General features: G+C 54.4%; 2 protein-coding genes across 2 annotated transcripts; both read left to right on the forward strand.

Moving 5' to 3' along the window:
• Nucleotides 1-7,076: 7,076 nt before the first annotated feature.
• Nucleotides 7,077-8,762, forward strand: BBK36DRAFT_1207740 (G-protein coupled receptor; the record flags this gene model as incomplete). Its single annotated transcript, XM_024897431.1, has 4 exons — nt 7,077-7,152; nt 7,220-7,461; nt 7,526-8,296; nt 8,368-8,762. The coding sequence occupies 4 exons, from the start codon at nt 7,077-7,079 to the stop codon at nt 8,749-8,751; spliced, it is 1,473 nt and encodes a 490-aa protein (XP_024746290.1). The 3' UTR covers nt 8,752-8,762.
• Nucleotides 8,763-11,141: 2,379 nt separating this feature from the next.
• On the forward strand, nt 11,142-12,371 carry BBK36DRAFT_1127792 (glycoside hydrolase family 5 protein; the record flags this gene model as incomplete). Its single annotated transcript, XM_024891552.1, has 1 exon — nt 11,142-12,371. One exon carries the CDS (start codon nt 11,142-11,144, stop codon nt 12,369-12,371), a length of 1,230 nt encoding a protein of 409 aa, XP_024746291.1.
• Between the last annotated feature and the right edge of the window lie 198 nt (nt 12,372-12,569).

Here is a 12,569-nt window from a genome sequence, read left to right on the forward strand (position 1 = left end):
AGCTCAACGCCTAGGGATAATACAAGTTCATAGCTGTTGAGACTGCCCTATCGCCCAGCCTGTCACGGAGAGAGATTTTGAGCGATTCAAGCCAATCTGAAATTGTCTGGAATCTCTGTCATTGGGCGAAAACAGTCGTGTTCCCGCTCGGTGCCAGGTTGTTGTATCGCCGCAAAAATGTAATTGCAACTGAGATCAATATGGAATTTGTCACGGTTGATTCGCCGAAATTCCTGGCCTCCGGTCGCTGAGCTTCAAAAGTGTATTCCGGCCGAGAGAAAGGCCGGAAACGTTCGCTGGTTTCAGAACCTCGCAGACGGCAGCATAGCCGAGCATCTGCATCGAGACGACATTGCCCGATTTGTCCAAACGGCCGGGGAACTCTGTACTTGTTCAACTCCTATGAGCGGCAGCACCCTGACAATAGACTCGATTTCAGAGCCAAGAGCCCACCTGCGTCGAGAGCGACGGCCGCAGTGATGCGTTGAGGTCAATATTGCCACGAATATCCCCGTCCTCATCCTGGGGTCAAACAGATTTGGTACACGATGTGCGGGCGTACAGGTACGAAGTGCAGCCTAGGATTCAAACGTGGAATCGAGCTCTCGTTTGTAATTCACACCGCCAGTCACAGCATGCAGTGATGAGAAAGTGCTGAAGCGACCTTGTAGGCGCATACATGTGGTATCTCTGCAAGGCATCCCACATCGGAGTGGTGTATGTAGGAACGTAGGTGGATAGGACGAGGCCGTCTGCATGAAACACTGTATGTATTCGAATTTGGCTGTTTGGTTAAGTAGGAGTCGACACGAGTAAACCAAATAGGCAATGATCGATCTCCAGTTTGCTAAGGGCAAGCGCGCGAATCACCAATTCCTCGAGGCTGTGTTGCATTAGGGGTGGGTTGGCACTGATGACAACGTGCGGCCATGTGAAGGCAAGGTTCTTTGTGTCTGATGAGTCAGGGCTCCCATGAAGGCCAATCTACCTGTATGTACCGTCGGTCTGGATCAAAGGCAGCTGTTGCCGTATTCAAGCAAACCAGAGCCTCATACGAAGTACGGAGTATTGCGATTCTCAGTTATCCGCGTCCATGTGAGTTTTCTTGAGCAGGCTTGATGCTAGGTGGTGTTGTTCTGGCCAATACCAGCAAAGCAGCCTGTATTTCCTGTATGGCCTCTGGAAGACAGCCGGTATTGTTGGGCATTTGTGAAGATGAGTGTCCGGCAGCAAAAAGGGCTCGTGAACTGATGCTGAGACGATTCCCCTGATCGCCAGGTAAGATATTTTGGAAGCGTCGGTGAACCGCAAGGAATGATCGTCTCTCTGGAGGGAGAATTGGATTGATGACCAAAGGCGCATCGGGTGCGGATGACGGAAGTCCAAAGCCCGATGGTCTGCTGAGCTTCTGCGTCCTTTTCCGTGCCTCGGGCCAGCATGTCATTTGCACTTGTGTGTTTGGTCGCCGACATTCTGGAACCCGTAGCTTGGGGCTAGAAGTTTGGCGTTGAAGCTGGACGAATCAAACCAGAGGCTAAATCTAGGAACCACGTTGAGATCGACGGCCCGTTGGCCGCTCCAAAACTTAGCATTAGAATTGAATAATTAGATAACCAGGAGTAGCTTGAAGAGGCAAGTAGGTCAAGTGACGCTGATAGTGAAAGTAGGGGGAAAATTGTATGTTGTTCTGGATAGCTATGGTCATTATGCCGCATTTGCTGCTTTGAGGCCGATCGCGAGCTTCTTGGAGAGGCAATGCTCGAATCAAGTGGCAGAGCGCATGCCAATCAGCTTTTTCAACTTGGATAGCACTTGACTCTGACACGTTGCGTCATGCCAAGATACCAGTCAATCGTGGGGTGACCAGCATTGATTCGATCTGATGTGTGGCTGTCGAACAACTTGCGATTCTCATCTTCTTCCCGTCGGTGTAACTCCCGAACCGTAACCTAGTCAGCAAAGCTTGTTCCGATGAAGCTCGATTGCTGCGACTCGATCCAGGGATAGGACCTCAAGGAAAGGCAGGCAGATTACGATCAGCATAAACCGGAGAAGCAGATCGAGAGTCGTAAGCGAAATTTGCAACGACAAGGCGCCTCACAGGCTCAGAGATTTGAGAAAAGCACACGAGGTTGCTTGATATGGCAACATGACATCAGAGAAGTCATGCGGCTGGGTCGACGAGTGCTGCACGCGGAATTGCGTGTCTGCGAGAAAGGCCATCTTGTTTGCAAGTCGTGTATGAAGAACAGAGCGGACATATCCAAAGGCTGGACGTGCCGAGGTGCTGATGACGGGTCCGAGACCTGCATGTGCTTCAGAGAGATTTGCACCGGCCCCTCGCCTTTGAGAACTCGTCGCTCACTTTAATGGGCGTTGCAGCCGGTGTCGTTGACGGCGTCGATAGCTCATATGCACGGTTGCATATCAGGTAAGTCGTCACTGGCAGTTGCCTCTTGGTGGCCCGTTCCTGTGCATCTCCACAGCTGTAGAAAGCTTTGACTCCGATGGCTCGATACTCGTATGCCGTTGATCGCGGGGTCCATCATGATGCATTGTAGATGGGCTCGTATCTTCAAGTTGTAGCTTGGGGGAGAAGGCCCCGCTGAGAAGTTAGCAAATCTGCAACCCTGCAGGGGAACCATCGATACCACTTCGCCTATTGTCTGAACACAGTACTGCATACCGTACATCCGTATGTATCCGGGTACTAGTAGTAAGTAGACTTCCCACGATGGCGGCATCCCCCGTTCATCAGTGCAGGGATATTCGGAATTGCAATCGTCGCCTTGTGCGTCCTCGCTGATCTACCTACAGTGCAGGTGCATACTCGACCACGCCATTGCCCCATGCTAGAGACAGACGATGAGAGCGCATCCTTGTGACCCGCAAATTAGACAGCTTACTTGGCGGTCCGAAGGGCTCCGTTGTGGTTCATAGCCTGAAAGCATGCTCGACGCCGATTCGCTTGCGCTGGGCTCGCCTGTGTGGCTGTTTGGAAGACACGGGAGAGAGACCGGGGTCGGGCGTGGCATGCACGCGAGTGGAAAACACAGTGTTCGCTGGACGGCCGGAGATGAGGGTGGAAGCAGTCGGTTGAGAGGATCGCGAGGCGCTCAGTTGTAATTGTTGGGTTTGCACGAAGCCAGATTCTGCTTGGGTGTTTCTGTCTTGCCTTGCCTTGTCTTGCCTTGTCTTGCCTTGTCCTGTCTTGCTCTTTCCTTTGTTTCTGAGTTACCCCTGTCGAACAGGTATTGGTCCGTGAGGAAGGAGACAGGGCGGCTTCGCAGCCAGTCACAGAGCAGGAACCGCTTCTGAGCCTCCCATAGGCGGAGATTGGCGCTCTTATCGCGAGATTCTCCATCACTTGCTCTGCGACTCTTACTCGTGCTGCTTGACTCGGCGCTTCGTGTTTCCTCCCATTTCGCCTCTCGCCGCCGCTTACTGGTCGCTTGTCTGCCTAGGTGAGGTTCAGCTCGACGCAGCGGCCATTTGTATACGAGTGCAGTCATGATACCCAATCCCAGCGAACGAGCGATCACTGACTTCTGCAGCCCACGATACGATAGTCTTCGCAGGGCCTCGAGTCTTTCGGACGACAAATCGCATCGCGTGCCTGTCTACTCCACTTCCGGGATTTTACAAGCCTCCATCATGCATCCTGTACATAATGTATGCGTGTGCAGGTGGGGAGAGCAAATGTGCCTGGCAAATCAGCAGCCATGGACCAGCATCTCTGCCTTCAGAAGCATCCAACAGCCATCGGCGGGCTCTTCATTGGCTATTGCACCGCATCCCTGGGCAAAAGATTCTCTTGTCACAGTCAAGATGGGTTCAGCGATTCCAAAGTCCCAAAAGATGCGGCTTCCGGCGAAGCTTATACCCCTTCATGTGGCTACCTACCTAGTAGGTAGACTTGCCCGACGCAGAAGATACCTGACATACTGAGACCTGTCAGCAGTGACAGATTCCGTGTGCGCTTCATGCATCTGGCTCAGCCCTAGTGGATGTAGGGGCGGGAAGCAGCCGGCTCGAGTCACACGTCCCTGTTGCCCATGACGGGACACACTGTGGCAAATAGCACCAATGGACGGACACTGGAGAGCCATCGTCGCACAGGTTCAGTTTCTCCGTCCTGTTCGAAAGCTGGAATAATGTCCAATAACACAGAAGAATCGAAGGATCTAGACCGCAAGGTCGCTTTTTATCTGCGTTGGTAAGTAATTAATTGCGATTGTGTGATTGACCAAGCAAGGAGGCTCGTCGCCAAGCGGAAGCTCTGTCTGGCTGTGTATGTAACGACGAAAATTGGCTACCTCACCTCCTGTGCTACCAGTACACAAGCGTTCATAGTCTATGAGTCGACGACTTCCCTTCAAGATATCAGCTAGCATGCCAGGGGAACAATCTGGTGCAGAAAGAACATCCACGCCATATCATGATGGGCATTACAATGTACGACGCTGGGTTCGTGGATGCCGTCGGAGCACGATGCTCCCGGTTCTCCTAACCAGGTTTGACGCCGGTGTCCCTCTTCACATGGGACACTCATGCACCGCGAAGCACTGCTTGCGGAGGTGAATATACCCCGTCCGCTGCTTCATCAAGGTCCGAACGTGTGAATGAAGATCAGCCGCGACGTTCGCGGTCGAGACGCAGAACACTATACCCAGCTCCACCGACCAGTATGTATACCGGCTGAAATCGACTATGTACAACGAGCTGAAAAGTTTTCCAGTGCGTCTCGTGTAACATTTGGAGAAGCATGGCATGACTTTACAGAAGTATGTACGTGTGTGTCCCAAGGGACGCAGAGCATACAGTGCTTCCTGTGCCGTCCTGGTGTAAGTGGCTTGTTGGCTCGCCGGCTAATGCTCAAGGGTCCCAAGGGCGGAAAGCTCTACCACACATGCATGAAAAAGCTGCAAGGAAACGCACATTCGTCTCTCTCAGAATCTCTTGCTGACATCTGGAACAGACATCCCGTGATGGCGAAGTGAATCTTTGTTACCAACATTGTCATTTGTCTCTAGTCGAGCGCCACACAGCGCAGTCATGTCTCTGACAGCGGCCGCTTGTCCCAAACATCGCCCAAAAGCAGCTAGATAAGATCGTCTTTCTTCAGCACGGGCCTAACAGCCTATTTAGGGAGCATTTCCGTGCCTCTGGGTTTCCCGCTGCCCCACCGTGGTAGCCTGGCGCCTTTGGCCCTGGATCTCTCATGGCCCTCAGCCATTCCGCAGCAGAGCGCTGCCGAGCTGCGTTCCTTTGGTGGAGCTTAGAGGCATCTCTCCCCGCTCGCCTTCAGGACGGAGGGGACTGGGATGGAGCGAAGCACAAAGGGCCCCTGGACGAAAGCCCGACAGAGCCCCTAAGTGTTTGACCCAGCGGCTTCGCATGCAAGGTCGACGACAATACTCCGTACAGCCATCATAGTAGTATACAGACGGCGCTACATACGTGCTTCTACTCGTACTTGTACCTGGACTCGTACGAAAGCACTCGGCGAGCTCAAGCCTCTCGCCCGGAACGCCCCACCGCCACGAGCTCACTTGGGGCAAGCCAGGAACGGGACGTTAATTCAGGGGCCACAGCCTTTCTCACCATTGTCAGTTTTTGGGGTTTTCCTCATGGCTGCTCTGCTCTGCTTCAGCTCACATCGCCCGAGGGCAGAGAATGGCTTAGCAGAACACAAGCACGAATGCTGCTTGCTGCTTGTTGATTTGCTGTTTGCCATGCTGGTAATACTGTCCAGAGGCACTAGGAGCTCCCGAACAGACGTTACTGGCCGGCCTCTCCAAGATTGCGCGACCGCCGCTGAGCATCGCCAAACGGCCTCGAAAGCTTGGTTCGCCTCTCTCCTCGAGAAATTTGCACACCCCCGTCCAGGCGCCTGTACTGTACCGATAGTTAACCAACACTGCCACTAATTGCCACTAAGAATTGTCACGATGCATTAGGGAGCGTTACCAAGAAGAGCCCCCGCCGCATCCCCCCAATCTTGAGGAACAGCTGCTCTAAGCCGCGGCGTGCCTGTGCCTGCGAGATCCTTGGGTCCTCATTGCATCTCGCCAAAGAAACATCCCAGAAACAGGTGGAGAGGGTCCCCATTAGAGTCTTCTCCTTGGGCGAGGCCCTAGCGAGCCAAACAAGCCTTGCTTTGGCCCCTGTGACATCTCATCACCTTGTGGATGCTCTCGTACCCTCAGTCAAGGGTCGAGTGGTCCAGTTGGCCGGAGTACAAGCACTCGCATGCTCGTAACCTCAGAAGCTCCGGTGCGGACGACGAATACCGCCCCTGTCCAGCTTTCCGAGCCCATGGCGCTCCACAAAACCCACGACCCTACCAGGAACATCAGACCCCGGCACTCTGCACCTACAGGGGTCTGCCCGCCCTCTTGGTCGACTTGAACGTTGTATTTCGAGACTAGTTTCCTGGCTTGGCAGCTGCTGCTCGACAGTCCCTCTGGCCATTGAGCCAAGAAGTACTTTATGACCCGCATGCCCTCTCTTCACGCCTCGATGCCGTCGTCTTTGTTAAGATCTGGGTTTGGGTGAAACTCTTGATTCCTTCCATAATCTTATCTTGATACCTCTTTTGTTCTTTGTGTCTTCTTCTTTTATCATTGGATAATAACGCTCTCTTCTACTCTCCTGGATAACATCATCAACCGACCGTATACCTTTCTTTGCCTCACTATGCTGTGATACTACCACGACTGCCTACTTCTCACCGATACACGCCTGCCGAAAAGTTCAAGAATTCATTGCATCAATCGATTGGATTACGCCGCCTTTGGTTGGGCTTGGAGTACTTGATATCCTGAGTCGTATGATAACGCATCTGTTCGACTGTGCACGAAACATCACGGCACTCTTCGTATCACAATCCATCATTGACGGACCCTCTTCTTGATCTCGCACCTCGACGGTGGATTGTTCAGCTCATCACTCGCACATCTCGGGGCGCACCGGGGGAAGCGACTATCGACGACACCTCCCCGGGAGGGATACTTATTACTCGACGACACCCTCCGCCCCTCTAAGGCAACCGCTGCGAGACACCATCCTCCACCATGGCCAACACCACAGGAATCAACCTTTGCCCCGCTCCTTTCTACGATGCAACTCTCTTTGGTAACACTGGCGGGTGTAAGTAGAAGTCAATGCCCGCCCAAGCACGGGCTTTGGGGACTGATCTGTTGACGCCGAGATACAGACATCGATGGCCGACTCTGCCAGACGATTGCCGGTTCGGTTCAATGCTGCTTGCCATGTCCCATGACGGATTGGGTTTACCCGGACAGCTTCACCACCATAGGCACTGTGGCCAACTGGATCGCAACCGCCAGTGTCATCTGCTGTGTTTTCCTGCTGGCCTCATGGGCAGCGTTGCCGGTGGACAAGACGAACCGACACTATCTGAGCATCTGCTTCACCATCGGCATCCTGATCATGAATGTAGGTAGAGCGGAGGATGGTTACACGCGGAGGAAGTTTTGGTCGTTGCTAACTGCTTGTTCAGCTGGGATTCGTCATTCCTCTCGCGGCTGATCCGGACCAATGCTTTGATGCCATCACTCCCAACGACATGCACACGCTGAGTGTCTGCGGAGCGTCTGGTGCCATGCTGATCCTGGGAGGCTGGTGCGGTGTCATGTGGGCGTTTCTACGCTCTCTGTCGCTTCATCTCCAGATCTGCTGGCAGGTTCTCGTCGGCCGCAACTTTATGGTCTTTGCCCAGGCTGCTGGCTGGGGCATCCCTGCCATCGGCATCATCCTCGCTCTGGTCTTCAGCGGTGTCTCTTTCCGGTTCGGCGGAACGTGTCACATCAACCACAAGAACAGTCTGGCAGATCTCTGGATTCCCCTCCTCATCTTTGCCAGCATTACCGTGGTGACGACATTTGTCACCTTTGGCTACTGCATCAAGGTCTATCTCGCCTCACTGAACGACAACTCGGCGTCGACGGAAGGATCCAACCTCCCGACTTACACAAACAGCGTCATCACCATGTCTCCGCGCCAAGCCTACCGCCGAGTCCGACGAGTCATTGCTCTTCAGTGGAGAGGCATTGCCATTGTCCTCATCATCATTGCCGACGTCATCTTCTTCTCTGTCGTCTTCGTCTTCCAGGACAACATTGTCCAGTCCATTGACGACGACCCCAAGGTAGCCGAGAAGTGGATCGTCTGCCTCATCGGGGCTCAGGGCGACAAGACGAAGTGCCTGAATGAAGCCGGCTCCCTCGTCGTGAGTGAAGCGACGGTATCGGCCGTGCTCGTCCTGCTTTCTGTAAGTGTTGCAATCATTTCAAGGCATTCGAGCACCGAACTCCCTCAGTTACTAACTCGTCCGGCACCTAGCTGAACGGCATTTGGATCTTGTTCCTCCTCGGCCGCTGGACCATGGTCACCGGCTGGATTGATCTGGTAAAGTCTCCGTTCAATAGCAGGAAGAAGGAATTCGTATCGGTGGATGCCCGATACCAAAGCCAGAAAGACACACGTTCGTACGAGATGCTCTCCAGAGATACGAGCGCTGCGGTAACACCACTTGATCCAGTGAAATCCTCAGCGGGCCCTCAGGCCCCCGACTACTTTGGCGAGACGGCCAGGTACCACGCACCAGCGCGATCGTACTCGAACCCGCGGCCGCCGCACGGCTCCCTGCCCGAGTGGGATGCGCAAAAGACATACGCCGCCCCGCAAGGCCGCGATATGAACCCCTTGGGCATGAACCGCATATAAGACGCCGCACTTTGGCCGATGAGAAGAGAAAAAAAAAATACCCCAACAAACCAAATAAACCCGATCAGAGCTGAAACAACAAAAAGAGCGATGAGTATATCGAAGGAGGAGAAAAGGGGGAGAGTCGGGAGACCGATCCCGTTTCCCGTAGCCAGACGGAACAACTTGGCAATGCACTTGCTTATATACCCACTCCATGGCTGGCTATGGAAACAACAACTACACCCTGGAGGTGACGCCACATGTCCAGTCATCTCGCGATGCGGCATGATGTTGCGTCGACGACGCTCTTTTACATCTCTACATTAATACTACCTATCCCTCTGCCAGGATCGCGTGGGGACGCAACGTCTCTACTTGCGGTCGAACGGCTTCCTCTCTCGGACACAGGACAGCGTGGCGCCACGGTTGTTATTTTTTGTTTGTACATATTAGACCATCATTTCCTCTTTTCTTTTCTCGTCATTCCTTATACACACACGAGAGGATGCGCTGTCATGATGAAAGGGCCTCGTTCTAGAGCCCTGCAACGACAGGGTCAAGTCCTCGGTAGCCTCCGCGACAGCCTCCCCCGACGCGGTTGGAGGCTGGAGGCCAACATCACTGGGGATCTGCATTGCACGCCTGCTGCTTAGGCACCTTGTGGTAGCTATTCATTACTACGGGAAAGGCTGTCATCCAGTACGGAATTACAAGCAGCTCAAGAGACGGGACAATTTGGGATGCGGAATGGCGGGGACTTATTAGAAGCGTATCCGGAAGCGGCGGGAGGGCCGGGTTGACTGCGCAGGAACCGGCGAGAGGGAAGAAGAGAGATGATGATGATGATGAACAAGAAAAAAAGAAAAGATGTGCTAGTGCCTGGTCTAAGAACTGGCAGCTTGTCCTTTGGCGGGATTGACTGTTCGGTCCGCGAGGTGTTGACGGGCACGATGCGCATGATTGCTACACAGCATACCATTTTATGTATATATCCTATCGCTCTGTACTTTATATCCACGACGTTTGAAAGCCAGCATGGTCGCAGATGATGGCAGACTCAGCTACTTCGTATATACGCGTACCCAACTCCGCAAGAATCACGATGCGCATGAAAGTACCTGCCGAGGTGGGACGACAATACTATCACCAGTATGGAGCACTTGCGCGCGCGGGGATCGGACAGGTGAAAAGTGCCGAAACTGCGCGCGCTGGCCCTGCACGTTGAACATGGTGGTTGAATATCTCCGCAGTAAGGTATGTATTACCAGGTACGGAGTATTTCAAGGCAAGGTAGTATTCGGAGTGAGGTCATTACCTATTCGATTGCCGCTCGCGGACGGAATAGCTAAGATATTCTTACAGATAGTCACCGTGCCGGGTTCTCCGGATCAAGGCCCGCAGGCGCGATTGGCCCGAAGGGCAACTGACGGTGAAAATCGTTGCATGGTGCCTGTTGCTGTCTGCTGTTTTTGTTTATAATACATTCAATGCCGGGTGGCTTTGTTCTTTGTTCTTTGTCTCCTTCTTTTATTTTTCTCTTGCTTCGTTCTTGGTGCCTGGATCCAGCCTTTTGATCCTTCCCAACCGCCCCCTCTGCCGTGTGTTCCTGTGTCGTGCGTCGTGTTACACCGGAACCGGACCTTTCTCGATCTCGGCCTTTCGCTTTTCGTGGTCTTACGAGATAAAGGATTCCGACATTGGGTCTTGCGCCTGTGGCTTGACAACATTCACTTGTTGGTGAGACAAGAGCGAGGGAGCGAGCCTGACGATTTCATGAGCGTTTGGGTACGGATGCGAGCACGCGACATCCAGACTATCTGCCTGCCCATTGCTGGAGCGAGTTGCACGGTTGATCAACGCCATCGCCGCACAGTGAGACATCCGACATAAGAAAGAGACGGTAGAGATATCGAAGAGAAAAAGAAAGAGAGGGAATAACAAGGGAAGACAAGGGGGAAAGATTGAAAGAGGAGGCGAACATTAGAGTGGGCTATTCTTTCTACTTTTTCTGCCTTGCTGACCTTGCGGGACCTCCGGCCTTGTTGTTCTGGTCGTGTAAGCAACCTGAATCCTTTGCACCACGGCCGAGAAGCATCAGTATGGCGGCGGACGCCCTGATCAGCGGCAACATGGTCGATGCCTCCAGCTCGGGCTCCAACTTGGGCTCTGGCAACAGTGACAACAGCAACCACGCCTCGCAGCCCGACAAGCCTGAGCGTCATGTGCACTGGAGCCAATCAGTCGACGACCATGAGGACGCTGACGCTGCCAACGCGGAGGAGGGTCTGCCGCTGTTTGCACCATCCGCAGCGAGCAGGGCCAACGTCTCCCGGGCGTGGGCCAACAAGCGCAGCGCGTCGTCGTCGCGAAGGCTCTGGGTCTGGTCGAAGCTGAGGGCAAGGTTTTCCATGGCGATGATGGTCCTGCTGCTGCCCGCGGCGTTGTACCTGACCTTTCTGTACCTCAGGGAGCAGGACCTTAATGCCAAGTGGTGGCCCGATCGCGAGTCGCTGTTGTTTAGCAGGAAGCCCTTGCCCGCGCCCCTGGAGCGGACGTGGATATCGAGCTACAAGCTGCCGCTGAGGACGCAGGGGCGGAGCATTGTCGATGCGGACGGCCATCGCTTCAAGCTGTCGTCCATCAACTGGTACGGGGCCAGCGACGAGCTGTTTGTCCCCGGCGGACTGGACGTCCAGCACCGCAGCGCCATTGCCGATACGATCAAGAAGATGGGCTTCAACAGCGTCCGACTGCCGTACGCGGATGAGCTGGTCATGAAGAATCCCGTCATTGAGGCGGGGCTGGTGCTTGCGAACCCGGATCTGCAGGGCCTCCGCGCCCTGGACGTCTTGGAAGCAGTGACGACGGCCCTGACGGATGCTGGCATTGCCGTCGTCATCAACAACCACATCACGCGCGCGACATGGTGCTGCGGCGCAGACCCCTGCGATGCCGGCTGGGCAAACGACCACCTGGGGCCGCTGTGCGCCGTCAAGCAGACGGAGGAGGAATGGATCCAGCACTGGGAGGAGGTCATGGAGCGCTTCGTCCACAACCCGCTCGTCATCGGAGCCGATCTCCGCAACGAGGTCCGGGGTCTCTGGGGAACCATGCCCTGGTCGAAATGGGCCGCCGCTGCCGAGAAGTGTGGCAACCGGCTGCTCAAGATGAACCCGGACTGGCTCATTATCGTCGAAGGCACCGAGTCGGCCAACGACGTCTCCGGCGCTCTCGACCGTCCGGTGCGACTGGACGTTGAGAACAAGGTCGTCTACTCTGCTCACGGCTACAAGTGGTCTGGCTGGGGCAGCTGGCAAGGCCGGTTCGCGCAGCGGAGCTACAAGTCGTTTGTCAAGACGATGCGGCGCAACTGGGCGTATCTGCTCGAGGTGGACATTGCGCCGGTGTGGTTCGGCGAGCTGGGGGCGCCGAGCAACCCGTCCGTGGGCGACGTGCACTACTGGCGCAACCTGATGCGCTACCTCAAGTCCATTGACGCGGATTTCGGGTACTGGGCGTTGAATCCGCGCAAGCCGAGGGACAATGAGACGGAGTCGTATTCGCTGGTGCAGGACGACTGGGTGACGCCGGTGCTGGACTATCGGATGAAGGACTTGCAGGAGCTGATGCGGCAATGAAGGATGCCATGCCTTTTGATGTTCATGTTATGATTGTTTGTGTTTTCGATTGGTTGATTTCTCATGAGACGGAGTTTATATGGGATGTTATACCTTGGTGTAAGTTAAGGATGTAGTTTGGCGAGTATAGGTACGCACAGCTGCACTTGGAGGCGTTTAGCGGGGTTTTTCTACAGCGCGCCCTCCATGGGAGCATGA

The sequence above is a fragment of the Trichoderma citrinoviride genome (assembly GCF_003025115.1).
Source record: "Trichoderma citrinoviride strain TUCIM 6016 unplaced genomic scaffold BBK36scaffold_15, whole genome shotgun sequence".
Lineage (NCBI taxonomy): Eukaryota > Fungi > Ascomycota > Sordariomycetes > Hypocreales > Hypocreaceae > Trichoderma > Trichoderma citrinoviride.